Below are 25,402 nucleotides of genomic sequence, written 5' to 3'. Positions count from 1 at the left end.
AATCCGGCAGAAATCTGGCCGCGATTTGGCCACCACGCTAGCGACCGCAATCGCGGCCGGATTTCGGCTGGGATTCTGGCTGCCGGCGGGTGGTCGGCGGGTGGTGGGCGGCCGGAGGCGAGGAGGCGGGGTGACCGGTGGGTGGTGCCCGGCCAACCAGCGGCGAGGAGGGCGGCGAGGCTGGCACATGCACACGGCGACGAGAGAGAGGAGTACGAGGAAGGTAAAAAAAAAAATCAAAAATATAAAAAAAATAAAACCAAAATCTGTAGGTGCGGATGAGTCCGCACGAAGAAGTCCGTAATTTAACAAAACTGTATATATATATATATATATATATGTGTTGGGAAAAAAAATATGGAAAAAAGAAAAATTGTGAAAGAGGAGGAGAATCTTTATGTGGAATAGGAGGAGAATAAAAATAAAATACTCCACTTGCTTCATTCATAAAAAAAAAAGGTGCATATTTATATATTTATTGGATAAGCACTGATAATCTAGATTTTTTTTAAAAAAAAATTCTATCTCCACAAGACTCTTATCCTTATATGGCACCTCATCAAATTCTATCATATCACAAACTTTATCAATAATTAACACCTCATCATTCTATCTTCATAAACTTTTATCAACAACTTTTATCTCTAAAAATAAAGTTTAATTCTCAACACCCCCTCTTAAACTTGATTTTGTGACTCCAAGCAAATATCATATTTTAACGAAGTCTTCAAATTTGAATGGGTTTGTAAAGATGTCAGCAACTTGATCCTTAGTCTTCACATAGACTAGCTCCACATCTTTGTTTTTCACATGTTCGCGAAGAGAATGAAAGCGAACATCAATATGCTTACTTCTTTGATGATATATAAGATTCTTTCCCAATGCAATTGCTTATTTGTTATCAATGCAAATTTGAGTTGCTTCATTTTGTTCAAATCTTATCTCCTTTAGCAAGCTTCTTAGCCATATAGCATGACTAACATATAAGGATGCCGCAATGTACTCTGCTTCACAAGTGGAAAGAGTAACAATAGGTTGTTTTTTTTTTTTGCATCCAAGAAAATGTCATATCTCCCATGAAGAATGCAAAGTCGGAAGTGTTTCTCTGGTCATCACAGTCTCCACCTCAATCACTATCCGAATATCTAACAAGTTGAGAATTGTTAGAGTGAGAATAAAATAGTGCGTGATTCAAAGTACCTCGGACATAACAAAGGATTCACTTGGCCGCCTTTCAATGAGTCTCTTTAGGCTCCTCCATGAACCTGCTTACAAGACTAATTCCATATAATATATCCGATTGAGTGCAAGTTATGTACCGCAAGCTTCCCACCAAGCTTTTGAAACGTGTGGGATCAACCGTCTTTCCTTCGTCACTCTTAGATAGCTTTGTTTCGCAGTCCGCGGGTGTGTTAATTGGAGTACAATCATCCATTCTAAATCTCTTGAGGACCTCCTTTGCATATTGTTCTTGAGTCAAATATGTCATCAACTCCTTGTTTCACCTCCAAGCCGAGAAAGTAGGACATAAGTCCTATATTGGTCATATCAAATGCTTTTGTCATAGTTTTTTAAAAAAATTTATCATTTGAGGTGAAATTTCTGTCAAGATTAGATTATCTACATATAATGATATCAATAAGATGTTATCATTATGTTCTCTTACATAAAGAGCATGCTCATAAGGGCATTGCATAAAGTCATTTTCTTTGAAGTATGTATCAATTCTTGAATTTCATGCTCTCGGTGTTTGTTTCAAGTCATAGAGAGCTTTCTTCAATTTCAACACCTTTCTTCTTGCCCCCTCTTGATGCAGTCAACCGGTTGTTTAACATAGACTTATTCTTCTAAGTAGCCATTAAGAAATACTGATTTGACATCAAGCTGAAATATTTGCCACTTTAGTTGAGCAGCTAAAGAGATTATCAACCTTATAGTTTCCATTCGGGCAACGGGAGCAAATACTTCTTCGTAGTCAATGTCGGCCTTTTGTTTGTAGCCTTTTGCCACAAGTCACGTTTTGTACTTTTCTATTTCTCCCTGAGCATTTTTCTTCACTTTATAAACCCACTTCACGCCAATGGGCTTGTGGCCATCGAGCAAAGTAGTAAGATGCCAAGTTTCATTCTTCTCAATTGCCTTCATCTCTTCATCTATGGTTTTCTTCCATTTGCTATCTTTAATAACTTCTTCAAAAGATACAATCTCTTCATTAACATAAAGACAAATAAGATTAAGTGGAGTTGTCATTTCATATAATTCTTGAAGACTCCTTATCTTTTGTGGTGGAGGATTTTCCTCATCCGAGGATGATGAAGAAGTAAGCGACGATGGTGGAGTTGGTTCTTTCTTCTTCACTTGTTCTTCTTCTTGAATCATCACCATATTAGTACTCCAATTTCAAGCACCATCTTCTTGAAATTCAACATCTCTACTTATGATAACCATTATGTTCACTGGATTATAGAGTTTGTAAGTCTTCGATCTTGCATCATAGCCAATGAAAATGCATAGTAAGCTTTTGTCATCAAGCTTCGTTCTTCTTTGATCTGGAATGTGTGCATAAGCAATACACTCGAAAATCTTCAAATGAAATACATATAACTTGTATCCAGTCCATACTTTTTGAGGTATAATTCCTTCTAGATTCCTTGCAGGAGATCTATTTAACAAATACACCGCACAATTTACAGCTTTGACCCAAAATTCTTTAGGCACTTCTTTTATTTTTCGCATACTTCGAACCATGTCAAGAATAGTTCGGTTCTTCCTTTCAGCAACTCTATTTTGTTGAGGGGAGTAAGGTGCGGTTAAAGGCCTCCAGATGTCATGCTTTTTGCGGAATCTTTCAAATTCTTTTGAGGTGAATTCACCACCATGATATGACCGCATTGCCTTGATATTATAGCCGGGTTGATTTTCTACCAATCCTTTGAATTTCTTGAACTTCTCAAAAGCATCGTCTTTATTCATCAAAAGATAGACCCAAGTTTTCTTGCTGGAATCATCAATAAAGGTTAGAAAATATCGACGACCTCCAAAGGAGGTCGGAGTGATTGACCACATATGTCTGTATGAATGAGTTCAAGAGGCTTCTTAGCTTGGTTGTGCGATTCATTCAAAAAACTTGCTTTAGGGTGTTTGCCAAGAACACACCCTTCACAAATATCATCTTTGGTATTAATATGAGAGAAATCATTCACCATTCCTTTGCTTGATAGAAACTTTAGAGCTCTGAAGTTCACATGTTCGTACCTCATGTGTCGTAGTCATGTACTATTCTTTATGCATGCACTTAAATATTTTTGCAATAACATGCTTAATATCAAGAGAAAATATCCTATTTTTAGACATAGGAATATGAGCAATAAGTTTGCTTTGCTTTCTCAAATAAAGACTATCATCTTTTAGTTGCATATTAAAACCTTTCTCAAATAATTGTCCAAGACTAATAATGTTAGTTTTCATGTCGGACACATAATAAACATTAGTGATGTATGTGTGAGCTCCATCTTTAAGTTTGATGAAAATCTTACCAACGCCTCTTACTTGGATTTTGGACGCATCTCTAAATGAGACTTGTCCATTCACCGTTTCATCCAACTCGACAAACATATCTTTATGCCCGCACATATGATTGCTTGCCTCGGAGTCTAAGTACCACAAGTTCTTGTTTATAAAATCTCCATCCTTTCTTGCTAGCAAAACTACATATTGTCATTGCCTTCTTTTAATGTGTAATTAGCATTCACTTGCACATTGTTAAAGTGACATTCCGATGCATAATGTCCAAATTTATTGCAAGTATAACATCTTACATTTCTTTTGTCATATTTTTGGTCTCTCTCTTGATTGTTGTCTTTACTTCTTCCTCGGCCTCGAGCAAAGCTCCTGCCACGACCTCTAGCTCGACCACGTCCACGGAAGTCACCACGGCTACCGTCGTTTTCTTGTGAACCTTCGATCTTTGACTCTTCTTTCTGGTTAATAATCGTGAGCTTGGTTTGTAGAGCCTGCTCCAAAGGCTCTCTCCATCTTCTTTGCATTCTTGCTTCATAAGCTTGTAGAGAACTTAATAGTTCTTGCACCTTCATTTCTTTCACATCTTTTGATTCTTTTATGACTGCAACTACATCGTCATACCTTGGCTCTAGGGATCGTAGAATTTTCTCTACGACATGACTATCTTCAATGTCATCACTATTTCTTCTCAATTGGTTGACAATAACTAATACCCTTATAAAGTAGTCTGATAGACTTTCGGACTTTTTCATCTCCAACGATTCAAATTCTCCTCTCAGGATTTGAAGATGAATATTTTTTGCTCTTTCATCACCTTTGTATGCTACTTGTAGGATCTCCCATGTCTTTTTGTAAGTTGTATTTCTCAAAAGTAGTTTCATCAAGAGCTTTATAGATAAAAAAAAAGAGTTTTTTTATTTTTTCTCTTTTGTTTCGTCATTACCGTTCTCTGTGCCTCCGTTTGGTCGACTCCTTCTTGAGGCACTTTATAATATCTTTCAACAACCAATTACCATACTTCAAATCAACAAAACGACAGATAGGAAGTATCGACATGACTCTAATACCACTTTGTTGAAAAAAAAAATTATGGGAGAAGAAAATTTATGGAAGAGGAGGAGAATCTTTACGTGGAATAGGAGGAAAATCTTCATTCATGAAAAAGGTACATATTTATAGATTTATTGGATAAACACTAATAATCTAGATTTTTTAAAATTTTTTTTTTATCTCCGCGAGACTCTTGTTCTTATCATGATATATCATCAAATTTTATCCTATCACAAATTCTCATTAATAATTATCACTTCATCATGCTATGTTCATCAACAACTTTTATAAGTTTAATTCTCAACCGTGTGTGTATAATCAGCAATCTTCCTAGATCAGAAATCCATGCATGCATAGAATTAATCTGGAATCACAACTCACGGTAGATCTCACTGAAGTCCTGAAACATTATCCCCTCCCAGGAATCCCCAAACGCGCTCACCATCAATCCGCCGCCAAAGCTCTCTTCCTTCCATGGCTCTTCTAACGCCGGCGGCTCGCCCTTCACCGCGGTCGCTGCCTCTTGGTGCGACAGTACTAACTCCCCGGTGGTGGTCGTCGTCGTGGTAGTAGTAGTGCTGTTCGACGCGGGTGGAGGCGACGCCGGCCTCGCTCTCTTCTTCTTACCTTTGGCTGATCTCGCCGTAGGCTTTCCGGTGAGGCGCTGCACGAGGCCGCGGAAGTTCTCGGTGTCGATCTCGATGACTTTCGGCGCGAAGATGTGCACAATTCTGACCTTGCGCTGCTGCTGCGGTTTCTTGTGGGAACGCTTGCATGGCGCGAGCGAAGGAAACCTCTCTGATCTGCCCGTTGCTTCCTGTTTCATGGCGGTAGAAATAGAATAGATCGATGAGATGGTTATTTGCAGAAGACGAACTCGATCAGATCGATATATAAGGGGATCGGATATACACGATGTAATGAGCTATAAAATATGAGGGAAAACAAATGAAAAAGGCACCAAAAAATCATTGATTTGGATTTCCGGCTCCAAAATAAACTCAACTTGATCCTATAGATGAATAATTAATCGAGGTCAACCACGTTTCTTGCTAATTAAAGTTAACGACGACATGCTACGGCGAATGAACAAGTGAACTAGTCGTCACCTCATCGACGTAGGAGAGCATGCCCATTGTTGGCTCAGCACAAATGAAGAGAAGTTTTATTGTACTTGAAAGGATCCGTTTACTTGAGAAGAAGACAATGAACACAATAATACCCATGAATCTTTAATTGTAGATTTTTTTTAAGTAGATATTTCTGAAAAATTAATTTGTGACAGCGTCACTCGATAATTTATTTATTTTTCTATTGCTTTAATGCGTGTTAGATAGTGTGCAAGCTTATCTGGGTACTTCAATTCTGCATAAATTAAGCTCAACTTGAAATATTCCATGTCTCAAATCCCTTTCGAAGCAGATATATAGCACTTTGGCCACCCAAACGTGGGGCAACTGGCAATAAAGCAGCTAATTTACTGATTATTTTCTTTGCCTAATCAAGCAAATTAAAGTTGGGTAATTAATATTCTTGATAGTTGGATCTCAAGTTAGTTCTAATTTTCTATTAGCAGTGTCCTGCATGAATATCAATGGGAAAAACTTAAGTTTGGACGTGTAAATGGGAGTGGTCTTTAAAAATTTACTGTTAGTCTAGTTATAATTGAATTATGTTTAGAGAATTTCTATTGATATATGGAGGTTTAAGAAGTTAATTTTATGGCTTGATCAATTCTAATCTAAATGAATATGTATTATAAGAATATACACCTTGAAACTAAAACAGAAATTATTGTTAAACTCATGGCTTCAAATATAATTTTCATCAAACAAGAAATTATCTCAATATATATGCACATCACGCGTGATAAATAAAGCCATTGCCCATCTTATAAAAATAATGTCAACGCCCCTTTACGCTTCCATAAAGTCAAGTGGATTATTTGTCATATAATATTACAATATAATCTCTATCATTACTATTATTAAACTATCAATTTAATCAGCCTATTCATATAATTAGTGAAGCAAGTACAATGTATACGTTCCATCAATGGCAATTTTGCCAATAGAATTGAAGACAAGAATTTGGGTACATCTCTACTTTATTTTTAAAATGAATAAAGATACCTGTTTAGTTAACTACCAAATACCACCATCCTTGAGTCGAATAATTCGTACGTTACAGATCTAAAATACATTGAATTAATAATTAATAGCCCGAGTTCAGATCTCGATGGGACCTATTGAATTTTGTAATCCAGTTTTTTTTTTAGTCGTGTGAATATCTAAACTAAATTCTGAAAATGAAGTGAGCAAATTTCAAATAATATGACAGTATAAACAGAATTAATAGCAACACCAGTCATTAATAAAAATAATCATCAGACACCATAAATGCAACTTTGAAAGCAAGACAAATATTATCAGCATTTACCCTTAATGAAGTCATTAATTATCAAGAGAAACAACTTAAGTTTTTGGGTGGCGCGAGACCATTATTTTTCTGTGCCATAGGCACCCGAACAGTTAAATTACAACAACAATAAAACAAAACAAATAGGATTGTATTTCAGTACAAAGATGAACTAAGAGGAAAAAAGGATGAGTAATAGAACAACAATTCGCCTGGACCTGATTAATCCAGAAACATAATTTTCACAAGTGGGGTTCAAAATTCCTCCAACTAAACAAGGGGTTAGTAGCCATTAGTATGGAAATTCTGCCTCATCATCAAGGAACATGATTGTTTGATTTTGCGTTCTGCCCTTCAGCTCCTTTTGATATTGGTCGAGTGTTGTGCTGTAGATAAGTCAATTGATCCTCAAAAAGAAGATCCTTCATGTGCCTCAGTTGCAACCTCTCTTTCTCCAGAAGATATTCTAGCTCCTCGAAGTGTATAATTTTATCCTGGATTTCTTTCATCTGCGGATAGCTTATATACTTGTTCTTAAGACTGACTTGGAGAAGAAAAATAGAAACATATAAAATGGCAGGTCGCAGAAGCATTGGCTAGTTAGATTACCTGAACTTGCACTATATCAGAAATATATCGCTCCACATCCTTCTGTTCAGTCTCAAGCTTAGCCTGTGCCTCTGCAGCAGCCACGCTGAGAATCTCAGAATAGGCTTGCTGATCCACAGCAGGAGAATCTGCACTAGGAAAATGTAATTTTAGAACATTTAAGTTAATCTGGAAACCTGTCAGATTCTCAAAGGGAAATAAAGCAATACATCTAAAATGATGCCACAAAGCAAAATTGACTCCGCGGTCTAAAATGGTTTGATGAAAGATTTTAATTTTAAAATATAAAATGAGAGTAGTGGAAACTTAAAATCAGAGTCAAAACGTATCTCACTAGAATAGAAAGATAGCAAACTATCCGTATTATTGTCATCATCAAATTAGATAAAGCAGCAAATTAATTGCGCTTGCTAAGTCATCAAGGATTAACAAGCATTACTAAGAATTCAAGTCTCCCTAGTAACAGGTAACACCTTCTTCCTTTGCTCCATCTGCTGCCGAGTGAAGCTTATCATCATTTACCGTGAAGCCACTAGCAATCTCCACCTTTGGTAATGCTGAAACAGCTGCTTGGGCTGCAGCTTGAGCAACATTTGAGCCCACCACTGCAGATAAAAAGGAAACCTGGAAAAGAGAATGTAAGTTTTTACAAAAAAACTGAGTGAAAAGGTGTAATGCACTGGCCACCTCTGCTAACTTGATTGAAGAAAACAAACAAATATAACAATGATATTAAGATGGGAAAGTATACTAGCAGTGAGCACCAAAAGTAAATTGATATCACTTACTAAGTTAAAGGACTATTATTCGACAACAGTTATATATGTGCTCCAGTGTTCATCATAATCCAATTTTACTTGCATTTTGAAGAATATATAGAGTTTCGATGAATTATGTTTAGAAACATTAGATTGATTCTTAATGTCTAAATTAAACAGGCATTATCAACAGAAAAAATAACAAATTTTCCATCCAAGTTATAACCACATCTGGGCCATGATCAGGTTGCTTGCATCAGCTAGTGGCGTGAGACACATTTGTTTGTAATAATCTATGTTCAGCAACTTCAGATATATTCTAAATGTCTAAAATTAACAGGCGTATATATCCACAGAAAAAAAAAGAACAACAATTTTACCATCGAAGTTATAACCACACCTGGGCCATGATTGGGTTGCTTGCATCAGCAAGTGGTGTGAGACGCATTCGCTTTGGAGAACCCTGTTCTGGAGCATTATCTTCTATCGATTTTGTAGTTATTTCATCTTTCTCCTTGTGTGAATTGCCATTTATGCTACCTTCAGGCCCCAAGAATTGTTCCCCAAAAGGTAATTTGATGAATCTAGCAATACAGTCTATCTCAGATCTGGTACCTACATGCTCTGCAACCTTCTTCCATTCCTCGCCATAATGCAAAATGGCCTCAAGTAGGTGAAGAGTCTCCTTGTCAGTCCAATCAGTCTTTGTCTCTTCTGTAATGTTAAGCCTTCTGAAATCTGTTGAACTAAGGCCAGGCCTATAATCGCCACGAACAAAGCATCGAGCACACAGAATAATATCTGCCTGCTTACAGCCAAATTCAACAAAATAGGGGTGCTTAATACCATTTCAGAAATGGAGTGAAATTAGATACTCAAATGTGACAAGGATATGAAGCAGTTAATTTTCTGTGCAGCCAATGTATATATAATCATCTGATCACCAGTTATTGGGGAAAAATCATAGAAAATTGAAGTTATGATTCCAGTAAAATGCACGCCAACTTCTTGACTGTTTGATGAGAAGAAAAAAAAAACTGCAAACTAAAGGCAGTTTTCCATCACACTCTTAGTTTACAAAAGGAAGTTGTAATGCACTTTGTATAGCATTTATAAATCGTTGCTATTGGTTGGAATACTTTGGTTAATGTTGTAGATTCTCCTTGACTAAAACTAGGTGGTGATGAATCTGCAGACTAGGTGTGGCTTGATGTTGTTGATTTCATAGTTAAGACAGGTTGGCGTAGTCATGCAAATCATTAGATGGCATTGTTGAAATTTTATGTGGCTACTGGAATTTCTTCTATATTGGTTAATATAATCAAATCAAGATTTATCCTATTCGCCCTAACCCAATCTAAGAATGAAAGGTGTTGTTTCATCTAGGAAAGAGTGAGGGTTGATCGCAGGTTATAAACCTCTTCCCTTTAAATGGAAACCAAGAAAATATTATTCTATTGTTGAGTTTGTTCCATTTTTCAATAAAATTCAGATGTCGTATTTGTTATTAATATCATGTTTAGCGGATCATGTATGTATGTTGGAGAATGTTGTCGGGATCACAAGTGCCTGATATCACTGAATAGGATTGATAACTCTATATCACCAATTGCCTTGAATCACACAACTGTGGATCGAAATCTGATCCCTATAGAATGTGGAATAGCCTCCATCACAAGGTCATGTGATGGAATATTCATCTCCGTTAACAGAGTACCACGAATATATAAATAAAGACAATGGAAATTTAATGTGTTTCACATAACCCTACATTCACAAAGGAAATCCTTGTTCATAGTAGACCAGAGCAAGTACAATGAAAATCAATTCAACTGATGTCATACCTTATGCCCTTCATTCCTCCCTAGATTTCTCTCTTAACACCAATGAAGACAAGCAAAAATTACCTCACCTTTAATGCTCTCTAGACAACAACAACCACCACTACGAAACCTAATCCCACTAAGTGAGGTCGACTATATGGATCCTTCTATGATATTGGATTCTATCCCCTACTATATCATTATTTATACTTAAATAAATTTTATCTTGTTTTATCGTTGCTAACCAAGTCTTTTTTGATCTTCCTCGTTTGATGTACGTATTTGTCATATTTTCACGTTGCCCTAAAATATCTATTGGTCGTCTACGGACATGACATGTCCGTACTATCTTAAACGTGTCTCTCTCGGAGTTCTCTCTTAATAAATACAACTTCGACTTTTTCTTTAATGCTCCTCGTATATCAACACATCCACCTTAACATCCTCTTCTCACGTCATAGCCCAACATTCAACGTCATATAACATAGCAGGTCACACACTTACACACTTCTCTACATATCTTTGTCTCCCACACTTCTAAAGGCTCATTTATGGTATCTCCTAGGCTCCAAAATGCCCCACTAATGAGAGCCCTTGTTACACCCCAATACGATTTAATGGTGACATCACATTACACAAGGGAAATCTTTCCAGCCAAAATTTTTAAGTAAAACTGTCACCTACCTCAGCAACGTAACCCAACACCCCTCTTGAGTGTAATTATAAAGCATCAATGGGTCTCATTCTGCAAGGAGTTCAGGATAATTGCAGCATCTATTACACAGTTTTGTTTCTTTAGCAAAATCCATAAACTAGTCTATCCTCAACTAACATGCAAAAGTTGTTCAACAACCACACTAAAGAGTTATAACTATTTGGGCTCAACTATGCAGAAATTGTTCAACAAAGTGAAGAGTTATAACTATATTGGAACAGATATTTGTCTTCACTTTGAAATTATACTAGACAAAAGAAACATGGAACTCAATGAGGTTAACTTTGAATATGATTAGTCTAACATCACCGTATCTTAAAAGGAGGTGAAAGATACATTAGGAGATGACAAGTAGCATTAAGATTTGATTGATATTCAATAATAGTCACTACATTAGGAGATGTGGACCACAGAGTCCTTGTAATAAACAGCATGTTCTCATACTGAATTTCGTGCAGATCAAAATCAGAGGTTGGCATACAAGTAGCAAGTAAACAAGTCATGATGCCCTAATACTCCAAACACCCAAGAACTGACTTTCAAAGCACTTGGTAGTGGCATGCATGACCAGATAAGTGAGATCAAGTACAAGTGGCTCTTGAAACTAATGGCATTAGAGGTTTTTACCATGTGCCTGTGAATTCAATGCTATGGTTTGGCAGAACGGTCCAACAGGTACAAATGGTTCTCTAAATCAATCACAATAGAGAATTCTATTAAGCACCTACCAAAAGCTCTTAAATTTGGAGCTTGCTCATCAATATTTAAGCCTAATTGTATCCATAAAATCTTCATATCCATAGCAAGGCAACTAGTGTAATCCTCCTCTAGTAGTATATAGAAGATTGATAATAGAAAGGTCCTTGTACTGAGAACGAAGCATCACACCTTATCCGTGGTGAAGCATGCCATGCTACAGGGTGATTTGCAATTAGTACAAATTCTCCTAGGAGTCTCCTTTTTCTCCAAACCTTCATCATTTCCCTTCTTATCCTCGGCACTTGGCTTGGCTAAGGGCGTATAATTGATTAGACCCCATTCTTCCAAGAAATCGAAAACCCTCCGAATGGAACCAATGTCTCCGACCAGCTCTCGCCGAACATCAGTTAATGTGATCTTTCTCGTTGGATTCGCCCTAAACCGTTTAATGATGAAGTCCCTGTAGTACTTGTAGACTTCGGAATTCTTGGAAGCGGACTTACCGTCGAAGAACTCTGGTAGTATTCTCCGCTCCGTATTGTGGATCTGGTCCCAAGAGAACCACCCTAGGGCAAGAGGCAAAAAGAAAGTTAATGCCTTGAAGTCAAGGAAGCCACTTTGTAAAATCCGAAAGGTAGGGTTTTGGATGGAAGCGAACCGGAGCAGCTGGGAATGGTGATGACGTACGAAGAGGAGGCGTGGGAAGGCCCTGCCGACGAGGAGGGTTCCGGCGGGTGCAAACTAGCCGAGGACGGTGGATCTCGGGGCTCGGCGACCATGCCCTCAGATTTGGTGGATGAAACGGAAGGAGTCTGCAGGAGTTGCGGAGGATCAGCGGATTTCGCGGACGATGGGGTGAAGGTTTGGGAGGAAGCGGGAACAGGTGCAGGAGCAGGAGCAGAAGCAGCGGGTTGCGTCGTCTCCATTGCGCCGGAGAGGAGTTCCTTTAGCATCTAATTGGCGTCATATAATTATAAATAATTATTATAGCGTCCTGATAATCAATCAACCTCTGTCGATTTCGGTTCAGTTCGCCGAACCGATTCGAACCGGCCTAATTTATAATACCTTTTTATTAATTTTTTATCCTTAAAATGTACACTTAGGAGTTAGGACATCCGCAGTCATCAATTTTTTTTAGAGATTTATATTCTATCATATCATTACCATATTAAAAATTAAAATCTTTATTTTTTTTAAAACTTCTCTCCACTATCAATTCTCTTATTGATCATGCACATTTACACCTTTCAATTGAGAGCTAGAAGTGCGTTTCCTGATTTATATAATTGGTTAAAAAATTCTATAAAATTGAATCGATCTTTTTATTATTTTTTTTATGTGAACTATTATCTAAAAATTATATTTGATAAAGCGAGTAAAGAAAGAACAGGAGTTCAGAAGAGAAGAGGAAATACTTTTTTTCAAAATTATTCATTAATTTTGACATGCTTTTTAGCTTAATAATGACAGAATGGATTTTTTCCCTTTCATTCACTCAAACGAACAAGTGAAAAAATAAATTAATCATCGTACATTTACCCATGTAAACATGAATACGTTTGGTTGAAATAATGTTCCATGCCCGATACGTCAATAAAAAAAACATACAATCAGGAATCAAAAAACCTCAAAAAACTAGGGGCGTTTGGTTTATCTCATTTTCATTTTCATTTTCTGAAAAACATACGTTTTTCAATTTTTAGAAAATGACTTTTCCGTATTTTTCGTTTTCTTATAAAACGCTCTCTCATTTTCTTAAAAATGAACATGGAAAACGCAAACCAAACACGTTTTCCATTTTCTCAGAAAATGAAAACAGAAAACGGAAAATGCAAACCAAACGCCCCCTAACTTCTTGATTTCGGGGTTATCAAATTTTTTTTACCCAAAATATCCTCAGATAAAAGAAAAATATGAAAAAAAATAAAATGTAAAGAAAAAAAATGAAAAATATAAAAAATAAAAAAAAACATAAATTTTTTTTAAAAATCATTAAAAAATAATAAAAAAATAAAAAATGGTAAAAAAAACTTTAAAAAAAAATAATAAAAAAATAGAAAAATATAAAAAAATAAAAAAATTTTTAAAAAAAATACAAAAAAACAAAAAAATAGAAAAAACATTAAATTTTTTTAAAAAATAAAAAAATAGGAAAAACGTAAAAAATTAAAAAAGTAAAAAATAATAAAAAATGTTAAAAAACATTAATTTTTTTTTAAAAAATAGAAAAATGTAAAAAATCCTAAAAATTTAAAAAATAAAAAAAAACAAAATAAAAAAATATATAAAAATAAAAAAATATGAAAATATAATAAAATATAATAGAGTTTAAATAATAATAATAATAATAATATTATTATTATTATTATGTATAATTAATTTTATAACTAAGGATAATCTAATAAAATATTAAATTAAATTATTCATTAAAACCTTCAAACAAATTATTTTTATTGCATTATCTAAATTGAACAAACAATATTTGACTATGTTTTATTCTCCACAATCTTGGTTATGTGATTACTTGATAATCACATAACAAAAATTATACATGATAACTTGAATCAAATAAACCCTTAACTAAAATCAAACGCACTCTTGGTCATGCTCATTCCCGCTCCACAAACGCAGAGGCCAGGCTCAGGTCTTAACTAGAGCCCGAGCACTAGGACTACGCGCTGTGCCCAACACGAGCCAACACACAACTATTTTTTTACTTGATTAATAATATCTTTATTTTTTTAATAACCAGGTTAAAATGTTATTAAATTTTAGTATCTACATTTAATATTGATAGGAAAAAAAAATTAAAGATATTTAAACAATGGTTAAATAAAACTGCACGTACATCCCGCAAAGACATCTCAATATTGGATCAAATTGTATTGTGGACTTCCTGCAAACCACGAGTCTATTGGAATCCAAATCGGCCCAAACATACAGATCGAATGGAAACCAATCACAACAATCATAAAATTATGCGATACTACAAGAGAGATGCAGGACACAACCTCCAAGCCGTTCCTCAAAAGATATTCTATGTCATTTGACCTAGCTGACTTGAATCATCCAAGATAAAACTATCTAATCTAATCCAAAACATTGAACTGTTCAAGATAAAACAATCTTATCACTGTAGAAACTCAAATGGATGCAAAGCAAACAGCAAATAAAACAGAACTATAATTTTTTTTTACCACAAAGAATAAAGGAAACCAGTTTTATAGATAAAGATAAGCATCAACTGAGAGTGCGATTGCTCAATACCAAAATGGAAATGTCATACTGGAGAACTGACTCCTTGACAAAAGACAGTAACATAAATACCATAAAGAAAAACATTTGGTCACGGTAACAATTAACTGTCATCCAATTCTAAAAGGGACCATAATTACTCTCTAATCAAACAAGCTGAATCCCATGTCATCATCACTCTCTTCCTTCGGCTCCTCCTGCGGTGACAACGAAGGCAAACGATCAAAATAAAAGGTTGAACACTTTCTCACATCAAATACAAATGATTGAATCTAATTAGGCACAAGGCTCTCACCTTCTTCTCCTCAGCCGCAGGAGCGGCGGCGGCAGGCGCAGCGCCACCAGAGGCAGGAGCAGCAGAGACAGCAACCGGAGCACCACCACCACCTGCAAGAGCATCCAAAAATATCGTCCAAAATTCGATCTTTTTTTTTCACGAGCACGAAAAAGCAAGAACGAAACGACAGAAAAAGTCAAACCGGATCCAACGCTCAATATGAGGTCCTCCACGCTCCTCTTCTCGAGGAGTTTGGCGATCAGGGCAGCCCAGTATGATTCGATGGTTACGTTGGCAGCCTTCACCAAAGTTGAGATTTTCTCTGACTGATCAATTCATGAAGGCAAATAGTTAAGGAACAGATCGCCAAAAAGGATGCAAAATGAAAGGGGAGAACAGGGGATAACCGTGATGGGGATGCCATCATCGTATAGGATGAGAGCGGCGTAAGTGCAAGCGATCTCTGAGACTGACATGGCTGGGACTAAGAACTCTGATTTCGATGATGAAAAAAGTACAACAAAAATACATTTAGTTGAAAACCTACGAAAACTTGCGATCGCGAGGAAGCGAGATGATTACTTACCTTGGAGAATTGGGGATTCAAGAAACGGACGAGAAGTTCGGCAGCCGATCGACTAAAGTGGAGACGGCGCCCGGGCAGAATAGGACTCTTTATAGTTGCGAGAATTAGGGTTTCACAGCGATAAGCTTGAATCGTTAGTAATCCTAAACAGGAAACACCAATAGAAGCCAATACAAAATCTGACAGGGTACACCAATAGCAGCCAATAAGAACTCACGTCGAAGAAATAACACGCATTATTTCATAAATTTATATATTTATCCGTAAATGTTTATTTGAATTTTTTTTTCTCTCCGTATCATTATTCTTTCTCTAAATTCACAAAAAAATTATAAAATAAATAGTTTTATGAACGGTTACAAAATAATTCGAAATATCGATTGGTATAGAAATTTACTTCTTAATTACGAGTAATAACTATTAAAATGTGCGCTTTTGAATACACTTTTCACTTTAATATTCTAAAATATCTTTATACTATTGGTCAAAATATAAAATAAAATAAATATCACTAAAAATATTTTTTTAATTATTTTGATGACTTTCTAGAGATTAAAATTATGAAGTAATTTTTAAAAATACTTTGATAACCTTCACACAGTTAATTAATAAATGCATTGATAATGTCACAAGAAGTCGATAAAACGGATATATTTATAACTCAAATTTATCCTATCAAAATAATTAAAATATTTAAATTCAAACTATTCAAGTTGAATATGCATATGCATACTGATATTCACTCGAAGATGATCGAGCGGAACTCACGTCCATCTTCAGCCGCCTGAAAGAACGAACCAGTTCTCAACTCAGTGGGCGTGATTCGCCAACAAGCCGCCGCCGGACGATATTTACGAAATAGTCTTACGTGTCAACTTCTCCAAGGCCGAAATGCTGCGCCCCGTCTTGGTAGTTCCAGGGAATCGGCATACTTCATCTGGTGGAGGGAAACGATTATATCATCATCCACTTCCCCGAAGAGGGTAGCCGGTAGGGATGGCCTGCTGCTGCCGCTTCACCAAAGGCCTTCTCCCTCACCCCTTCTTCCTTTCCGACTTCCCCCGTCCGCTCTCATTTGCTTCCGTCCCTCGCAGCTGCCGATTCAACCATGCGCTTCCTCGTTGCGACCGCCGCTCCTCCCTCCGGCGCCCGACATTTTCTAGAAGTTCAGGAAAGTTTTCGATTCCTGAAGATGGAGGGGTAGGGCCTTATAAATATTTTTCGAGATCTTGTTTCCAGGAAGAACTAAGTAGCTCACGCGGTTAAACTTTGAAATGATTTCATCGAGTTGGTAGCAGGGGCTCGACGATTATAGCGGAAGACCTAATCTAGACTCCATCCATCATACCCATATGATGGAGAAAGCACTTGGAGACATCCCCACGAAGGGTCGGAGCAGCAATGTTCGGAGAGCACTGGAGTTCACATTTCTTCTTGGTCTATTTACCTTTCAAGCATCTCAGCAGGCAATTGCTGGGACAGAACTAGCTGGACTTCAGCCAATGACTTATTTAGGAGATCTGGGTGACATCAGTACGGGATTTGCATCAGTATGACATATTTTTGTTTTTTTTTTCAAAAAAAAATATCTAATGTTATTTGTTGGGCTTGAGTTCATTTTAGTACTACTTTTTCAATCAATAATACAACGGAACATTGAGTTGAATCAACCCAAAGTAAATGAAATAACCTGTCTAGATTTTTTTATAGGATTTTGAGTGAACATAAAAGTCTACTCAATTCTTCTTATTAAGTGGCTAGTAGAATACACTGCAATTCTTATAAGTGCTGTCAGATTTTAGAAAAATGAAACAACTACTAGGTGCAATTCTTCTTAAATTGAACAGGAATATCTACACGTTATACCATTAGATATTCGTAAAGCTCATGCATGTTCTATTATTTTTCTTGTTTTACTTCCTTCTATGATTCCATTTGTTCAATTTTCTGATTCTTTTATGGTGTGCCAATTTCCCTTCTTATATTTTTCCTTCTTTAAAACTATATCTTTTTCAAATTCTTTATGCAGGCATTTTTGCTGATCTTTTTCTCCGAACTGGGTGACAAAACATTTTTTATCGCCGTAAGATACTTCAACTGAATGCATTAGTTTATTTCTTATTGCAGAGAAAGATCATTCCTGCTCCCATATGGCCTATAAATGAGAGAACAGAAACTAAAGCTTCTATAATCTCCCTTTAGTTTCAAACTGTCAATTTTGGATTGAGATATATGCTAGCTCTACCACACTTTTTCAGGAGAAAAGTAAATATCAGTATTTGATTGTTTAATAGTGCAAAACAATTTTCTTTCATATTCAAATAGTTGTGATTGTAACCTTCTGATGAGAATTTTTTCTGTTTCTTGTTATGTTTTGTACTTTCTTGACACTAATCAAGGCTTTCAGACTTACTATGGATCATGTCATTCGTGCCAACACATGGAAATTTTTTCAGGGTGTTTGAGCTCTTATCATTATCACATTTATTTTCTTTTCCTTTATTATTTACCTCTTTATTCTGACCAATGTAGTGTGTCAGTGAAAATCCATGGTTAGTTGTTACTCTCTATGATAAAACTTTTGCTTGAATAAGTTAACTATACAATTGTTCTTTTTGCAGGCTCTTTTGGCAGCTAGGAACTCTGGTGTCATTGTTTTTATAGGAACATTTGGAGCACTTGCGTGAGTAAATGACTCATAATATATTTCCTTAAAGATGGTCTCTTTTATTTATTGTTATTGTTCTTTTTTTTTTTTCTGTTATGCTGTTTTAAATATTCAAATAATATAAAAATCAAATTTTGTGACTTTTTAGTGTATCTTTTTTATCTTTTCATAAACAACGGCATGTCTTCTTGTTTTTTCTTGTATCGTAATTGAAGACTTATGGACAGGATATATTTAGTTCAAGGAAATTGTATCTTTTATTTATCTTCAAATTTCAATGAACTGTAGCTTCTATACTATATATTCTTTTGGAAACTGCAGCAGCTGGTGTTAGAGCATTATTCTTTGGCATGTTATTTAGTTTTAAAACAGTTATACTTTGCTGTATTTGTTTAACTCACACAAATAGCTACTTTTATCTGTACAGTTTACTTATCATCGCTATCAGTGCATTGTATGTGGTCACCCTTAAGTTACTTATTCTCATTTAGTGTAGAGTTTTTCCGTTTAGCCCCAAAATTAATACTTTGCTTTGTTGCATCTCACAGCACAATGTCAATTGTTTCTGTCGTTTTGGGCAGAACATTCCATTACATTGATGACGCTCTTCCTTTTAGGTAATTATTTTTGCTATTCTTTTAGAAAGTTATTTTACAGATTTTTCCACTCACACTACTCTACTAGCTTAGGTTCGGCGGGACTGATTTCCCAATTGATGATTTTGCTGCGGTTTGCCTATTGGTAATTATCAACTTATGCTTATAAAAGGACAATGTTTTTTTTCCATTTATGCATCTCTACATACTCAAATGTGATTTACAGAATGTCAAGTATTGCCTTAAAAAGTAATTTCAGGTGTATTTTGGAGTCACTACATTGCTTGATGCTGCTTCAGATGATGGACAACAGAGCACAGATGAACAGAAGGAGGTGAAGTTTCTGAATGAATTGTATTTCCATTAATTTTTGTCCTATGAGATTTTGTATTAATTAAAGTAAATATATATGCTTCCTTTCAATGATTGAAGCAAGGTGATCCAATGTGACATGAAATAATGAATATATAAGCAGTGAGCCAGTTATAATGCATACTATAGTTTCTTTTCTGATGAGAGAAGTGATTCGATATTTAGATGAAAATTGAATATTTCTCATCTTATTCTCTAATGAGGTTCTTCAGAATATATTAGTTTCCAGAAATATTTTACTTTTTTCTATAAATTCCCTACTCAAATTGGCTAGTCTGGATTCTTGAGTTACTGAGATGCTTTCTGGTTTCTACAACATATACTCATTCTTCTTCAGCTCGAGTTTCACTTGCTTCTCCAGTTCTTAAGATTGATCCTTGGATGTTAATTCATGAAATGTATATGTGAGTTCTCCACGATGCAAATGCTTTAAGTTACATACTTCTTGACTTAACGAGGTTCTTTTTCTTCTGTTATTTCAATATATGCTCTTTTATTGTTGGGGAATCACTTAATTTCCATTTCCTATATCAATTAACTACGGACTAACCTCATCTGCATCAGACCACTGGATCTTTCTACAAATGCCCCACATTTGGTGCCCTTATTTCTTGTTTATAATCAGTTCCTAACTTAGTATCCTTTTCTCTTGTTTTGCTCATCACTCTATTCCTCATTTTATTCCTTTCTTGATCTAGTTGCTCCATATTAGCCTCACTTAATAAATCTCCGATTTCCTTAATATCCTTATGTTTCTATGTTGCTCAACTCATCAGAATGTTATAATGTCTTTATAATTTTATTCAGTGCCTGAACTGTCATTCGTACATATTAATGCCTGTACTTCTGCTACTGAAAATTTCAACATGTGGCCAATTTTCTTGTAAGCATCACTTTCAAAGAATTTATTTGACTCTGCAAAGTGATATTATTGTGCATTCGGTCATTCTTGGTATGATGTTTATGCATCGTGATGCTCTTTTATGGTTCTTGTGGTGTTATTATATAGTTGACTAATTAATCCTAAAATAGTCGTTTGATACAGTCGATTAATCTGTCTTTCAAATTTTAAATCAGGCAGAATTAGCAATTTCAGAATTTTCAGGAGACGGTGCAGGAATTATGGCTGCAGCCAGTACTGTTATTAGCACATTCATCTTGGTTTTTGTTGCCGAATGGGGTGATAAGTCATTTTTCTCCACAATAGGTGAATATTGATGTCTTCACTTCGGTTTGAGTAATATGTTTTGATGTTAGTCATGACAGTTGAATTCTCTCTACTACAGCACTTGCTGCAGCTTCTTCACCTCTAGGTGTCATAGGAGGTGCACTTGTTGGTCATGCTTTTGCAACTTTGGTAATGAAATAAGATATGATACAAATTTCCTTATATTTTTCAAGTTTACATCAGATTTCTATGTACGTAGGGTTCACATTCATTATATGCTGCATGGAGCTCTATTCTTGGAATCCCATGTACTACAAGATTGAAGCAAAAATTATCATTAATTATTTTAATCTATAGGACACTTCGTCATTCTTGTGATTTCTAAAGTTCTGTTTAATTAGAGGTTTCTGGTCATTTGTATCATATACACAATTTTCATCTATTCTGCTTGTTATATAACTCATGGAACTTGCTTTTTTTAGTACTTGATATAATTTGAAAACTCTTGTGCTTGTGTTCTTTTTGCATCACTTAGGTTCCTAAACCATTAGATTTTACAATTAGCAACAGATTTACTAAGCAGACAATCAGACATACCAAATTTTGGTGGTATTGAGTGATCGCACCAGCATGTTAACCAGAACAATCATTTAATTGTTGATTATAGGAATAGAAAAATATAATGAGATATTTTTCGCATATCTCAGATGCATACAAACAGTTTCAAAAGAATTATCATTGTCAATTAGATTCACTAGTCCCAGAGGTGAAGATTTTTGTTTATGGAGACCCATTAGTATATTTTTCTTGCTGGAATGAGGAATGGATGTGTGAAGGGGAGGCTTGGTGCAAGGTAAAGTTGTTGCAGTGTGACATAGAGGTCATGGGTTCAAGTCTCAGAAACAACCTCTTGCAAAACAGAGGAAGGTTGCGTACAATAGACCCTTTCCTGAGACCTGCATTGGTGGAAGCTTTGTGCACCGGGCTACCCTTTAATGACGAATGGATGTATGTAAGATAAAGTTGTTTTTTCTTATATTGAAATGGTAGTCTCCAGTTTACATCTAGCTTAATGAATAGCATATTTTTAGAGAGCGAATGAATCTTTGTGGAATTTGAATAGCCATGTCATGTTAGATTGGAAAGATCAGAGTTGTATTTTTTATTCCTTTCTGGCTTGTCAAACAAGATGTTACTAGATAAAAATTTAACAAGGCTTCATGGTTGCAGCTTGCAGTTCTTGGGGGTTCTTTTCTTGGGACATTTGTCTCTGAGAAGGTACACTTTTTTTTTTTTCAAAAACTATCAAAATGGATTTATCTTTTTGTTCATCTTAAATAGCCTCAACCACCTACTAGTGAACATATGTATTATATCAAAGATAGAAGTTAATGGCAAGTAAAATAAAGATAGGCCTTAAAAATGTTGTGAATTAACTAGAAAAAAGCATTGAAAGATGGTCAACTATTGAAATAAAAACAAGAATGAGAAACAATCTCACACTGAGAACAAATCTCACAAAATGTGAAAATATCACATATTGATTAATAATCCATTTTGTGGGGATCGAAACCCTTTTCATAAACCACGATAAAGACAAGTCTCTTATCTCATGCCCCTTGTCTAGAAAGGCCGCTCGGCTAAGGTTGAATAAGCTCCCGTGATTTATCCTCTTTCAAAGTGTGTGAGATTGTCCGGAGGGGCTGCTAAGGTGACGATTTTATCTTTTGCCATCATATAAAGACAAGTCTCTTAAAAATAATGTGTAATTTGTCATAAAAAAATAAAACATTTAAAAAAAAACTAGATAACTTTAAAAGTTTATAAACTTGTAAAATTTTAAAAATAATCCTTAAATCTATCTCCAAATTTCAAACTGCATCACATAATTAGTACTGAAATTATGAGCTTCCATGGACTCTGATCTAGAAGTTTGAGCTACATCAATAATTATAACTAAAACAGTAAGCAAGGAGGTGAGTTGAAACATTATCCTCTGGTGGTTTAGTCTATTATATATTTTTTTAGTTTTTTGACCACACTTTATTCCATTTTTTTCTATTCGCATGTTTGTTTCAAATCATATGAATATCCTTCAAATTGATTAAATAAATCTGAGGTTGAGTAAAAAGGTGCTTAGAAAGTGTTTCTGCTTATGAAAAAACTTATGATTTGCTATATTTGCTAGATTAACATTTGCGTTTGTGACCAATCTGGCCAAACTTATAATTTTGACAATTATATGCACAACTTCATATTTTATAAAATATAGGCATTACATTGTCTACTTGTCAAATTCTGTTATTTTATTGATATACTAATATTGCCATGTGAGCTTTTTTTTTTTAAAACACGTGAGCAACAGTAACACAGTAAACATTCATTACAAAATAAATATATACAGATTGTTCATTTCCTAACAACTAGAGCTTTCAAAATAAATGGTCAACTAGTCCACGTTATCAATCCTGCATTAGAGCAAGGACCTGTGTGGTTTACACTTCTCACGTGTACGCAAACAAACTAGACCGGCCCAACGCCAAGATGTCCACTTAACAGAGACATTATTTCTGTATGTTTGTTCAATACTGATATTACATCCTTCTGCATATACTATAAAACACCTGTTTCTTCCTTTTTCAGGTTATTGCTTATGTTGGTGGAGTTCTCTTTCTAGTCTTTGCAGTAGTAACATTGATTGAGATTTTCATTTAGCTTGAGTTCCAACAGGTAAAGTGGCCTTGGGTTGGGTGGTATGATTTTATGCATGCTGTAACACAACCCACACAAGTATGACACACTAAATCAAAGTTCTTGCATCCCCATCCTCACATGATCAGCACACACCTGGTTAACCCAACTACCATAACAGCTACACATCTAGTCAATCATTTAATACCTTTTCTTTTTTTTTAAAGACTGTTTTTGAACCATTCTTTCATCGTGTGTATTCTTGTCATATTTTCATATTTCACTTATTGTTGAATAAGAACCAAACATTTACGAACAATCCTTCATTGTGTAAGAGCTAATTTATGTTCCTTTGAGCTATAAACTAATCCCAAATACTACTTTGATTAGTTAACCTTAGTTAGAACTGCACGTTATGCTAATTGGTTAATGGAATCTGTACTCGAGAATAGAGCCACAATTTCTTGAGAAGAGCTCCAACTCAATAATTATGTTAATAAACATAAGTTTTGATGTTATTCTGGATTTCATGCCTAAGCTACATGTAGTCAATACATTATTGCTTTAGTTGTGTTATATCAAGTTTCACCTTTTTTTGGTAACAACTGATTGTGTGCTCTGGTATTGATTAGGTAATATAGATCTTTGAAGTCCTATATACTCCTATTGCCCCCGGGAGGCCGGGAATGGAAGATGCATCACAGCACTTGAACCAGAGAGAGAGAGAAATTAGTAGCAGAGCTTGTTTATCAGCTAGTCAATCGAAGACCATTTTGAGTTTCTTCTCAAAGTTGGATTCTAAATACATGGTCAGAAACAGCAACAGTAGGGGGGAAAACATTCGACTGTCTGAACATTTTTTAATCGTTCTTTCATATAGTTTTTTCTTAAGACAGATTGGAACATAAATTCCCTCCAAAAAATGATTTCTTATCTATGTGTAAATGATCGTTCTTTTCCTAGGATCATTAGGGGCTTGTGGGCTCGAGTCTCTGCTTAGGAAATTAACACGTGCATTATGTTGGGCTGAAGGTGAGTTGAGGATTAATTTTTTATTCTTATTTGTTATTCGTTTATTCGGCGTCACTTCTTTATTTCTATTTATTTATTTTTATCAAAAGGTTGCATTTAGTTGAAATATCTGCATGCCCTTGTGCAACTGATTTGCTTAAAGTGAGTTCAGCTCCCTAATCATTATGCATCAGATTCAGCTACAAAATAAAGACCTAACTGTAGAACCCACCTTGTATTGTAGCCAATATAATCTGCGCGTGTGCCCCCACGGGGCAGTTGAGTTGGTTGGTGCTCAGTAGATTTACATCACAATATAATCTGCATGAGATGTCTTGATGATTCCCTTCACTTCTAATTTTTTTTTAATATACATATGGCTCTCGCAAATTTATTCATATGAATATTCTCCCCCAAAAATAAATAAATAAATAAATAAATGCTGATTAACAAAAATAATTGATAAAGAGAGATTTGATGTGTTGGGTTGGAACTAGAGTTTTTTTTTTTTGTTTTGAGAAGTTAATTCTTTTCGAATCAATTAATTTTAAAAGTTATTGGTCCGTCCATAGAAAATTTTCAATGGCTATTAGGTTAAATCCGCCTTCAACGTCGCTTTCTGTCTGTTGCGACAAGGTCTGTCCTTTTCCCTCTCGCTAGGCTTTCTAACGCTGCTAGTTTTATTGGGTTGCGTTCGTTGCAGATTAGCTACGCACCACCGTTGCTGAGGTTCATCTGCCACTTCCATCCCTACCATTAAAACGAACCAGCTCGCTCCACGGGAAAAGTTGGATTTATTAGCAAAATAAAATGACCGGTAATCATAGTATTTTGGTCAATAATATGGATTATCGGCCAAATATGTTTCATCAAGGCTTGATCGGTAATCCATAGTCGCTATTGGTAATCCATAGTCATTAAATAAGGATATCCGACCATTATGTTGGATAAATATTTTCAAAAATAATGGTAAAATATATATTTGGTTGATATTTTTGTCCAAATAAATGATCGATAATTTTTTTAAAAAATACCAGCCAAATATGTATTTGACCAAATTTTTTATCCAAATAAATGATAGGTAAACTTTTTTAATAATATCAGTGAAATATACATTTAATTGCTAAATTTTAACCGATCTAGTCGGTATTTTGAATTCAGTTACCAACCAAAATATATTA

General features: G+C 35.3%; 4 protein-coding genes across 7 annotated transcripts; 1 reads left to right on the top strand and 3 right to left on the bottom strand.

Moving 5' to 3' along the window:
• Positions 1-4,810: 4,810 nt before the first annotated feature.
• LOC122017653 lies at positions 4,811-5,446 on the bottom strand. Its single transcript, XM_042575320.1, has one exon. It carries the CDS (start codon positions 5,396-5,398, stop codon positions 4,943-4,945), a length of 456 nt encoding a protein of 151 aa, XP_042431254.1. The 5' UTR covers positions 5,399-5,446; the 3' UTR covers positions 4,811-4,942.
• Positions 5,447-6,978: 1,532 nt separating this feature from the next.
• On the bottom strand, positions 6,979-12,558 carry LOC122016103 (SWI/SNF complex subunit SWI3B-like). Of its 2 annotated transcripts, XM_042573291.1 has the most exons (6): positions 12,253-12,558; positions 11,784-12,160; positions 8,758-9,162; positions 8,073-8,223; positions 7,600-7,727; positions 6,979-7,499 (listed from the first exon to the last, which is right to left on the bottom strand). In XM_042573291.1, exons 1-6 carry the CDS (start codon positions 12,545-12,547, stop codon positions 7,308-7,310), a joined length of 1,548 nt encoding a protein of 515 aa, XP_042429225.1. In that variant the 5' UTR covers positions 12,548-12,558; the 3' UTR covers positions 6,979-7,307. The 2 variants fall into 2 exon arrangements, with proteins under 2 accessions (XP_042429225.1, XP_042429226.1); XM_042573292.1 differs by lacking the exon at positions 6,979-7,499 and having other exon boundaries at positions 8,039-8,223.
• A 2,245-nt stretch (positions 12,559-14,803) lies between these two features.
• On the bottom strand, positions 14,804-15,858 carry LOC122015784 (60S acidic ribosomal protein P1-like). Its single transcript, XM_042572816.1, has 5 exons — positions 15,716-15,858; positions 15,537-15,622; positions 15,332-15,455; positions 15,148-15,239; positions 14,804-15,049 (listed from the first exon to the last, which is right to left on the bottom strand). Exons 2-5 carry the CDS (start codon positions 15,603-15,605, stop codon positions 14,996-14,998), a joined length of 339 nt encoding a protein of 112 aa, XP_042428750.1. The 5' UTR covers positions 15,606-15,622; positions 15,716-15,858; the 3' UTR covers positions 14,804-14,995.
• An 818-nt stretch (positions 15,859-16,676) lies between these two features.
• LOC122015210 (GDT1-like protein 1, chloroplastic) lies at positions 16,677-24,286 on the top strand. Of its 3 annotated transcripts, none has more exons than XM_042571974.1 (12): positions 16,680-16,915; positions 17,011-17,265; positions 17,745-17,798; positions 18,337-18,398; positions 18,932-19,000; positions 19,073-19,124; positions 19,239-19,313; positions 20,429-20,558; positions 20,638-20,708; positions 21,750-21,797; positions 23,163-23,249; positions 23,843-24,286. In XM_042571974.1, exons 1-11 carry the CDS (start codon positions 16,712-16,714, stop codon positions 23,232-23,234), a joined length of 1,092 nt encoding a protein of 363 aa, XP_042427908.1. In that variant the 5' UTR covers positions 16,680-16,711; the 3' UTR covers positions 23,235-23,249; positions 23,843-24,286. The 3 variants fall into 3 exon arrangements, 2 of the variants coding, with proteins under 2 accessions (XP_042427908.1, XP_042427909.1); XM_042571975.1 differs by having other exon boundaries at positions 16,681-16,915; positions 17,014-17,265; XR_006120850.1 differs by lacking the exon at positions 23,843-24,286 and having other exon boundaries at positions 16,677-16,915; positions 20,457-20,558; positions 23,163-23,186.
• Positions 24,287-25,402: the final 1,116 nt, after the last annotated feature.

The sequence above is a fragment of the Zingiber officinale genome, chromosome 8B (genome assembly GCF_018446385.1).
Source record: "Zingiber officinale cultivar Zhangliang chromosome 8B, Zo_v1.1, whole genome shotgun sequence".
In the NCBI taxonomy this organism is placed as follows: Eukaryota; Viridiplantae; Streptophyta; class Magnoliopsida; order Zingiberales; family Zingiberaceae; genus Zingiber; species Zingiber officinale.
Note: the sequence above shows the minus strand (reverse complement) of the source record. Positions and strands in the feature narration are given on the sequence as shown.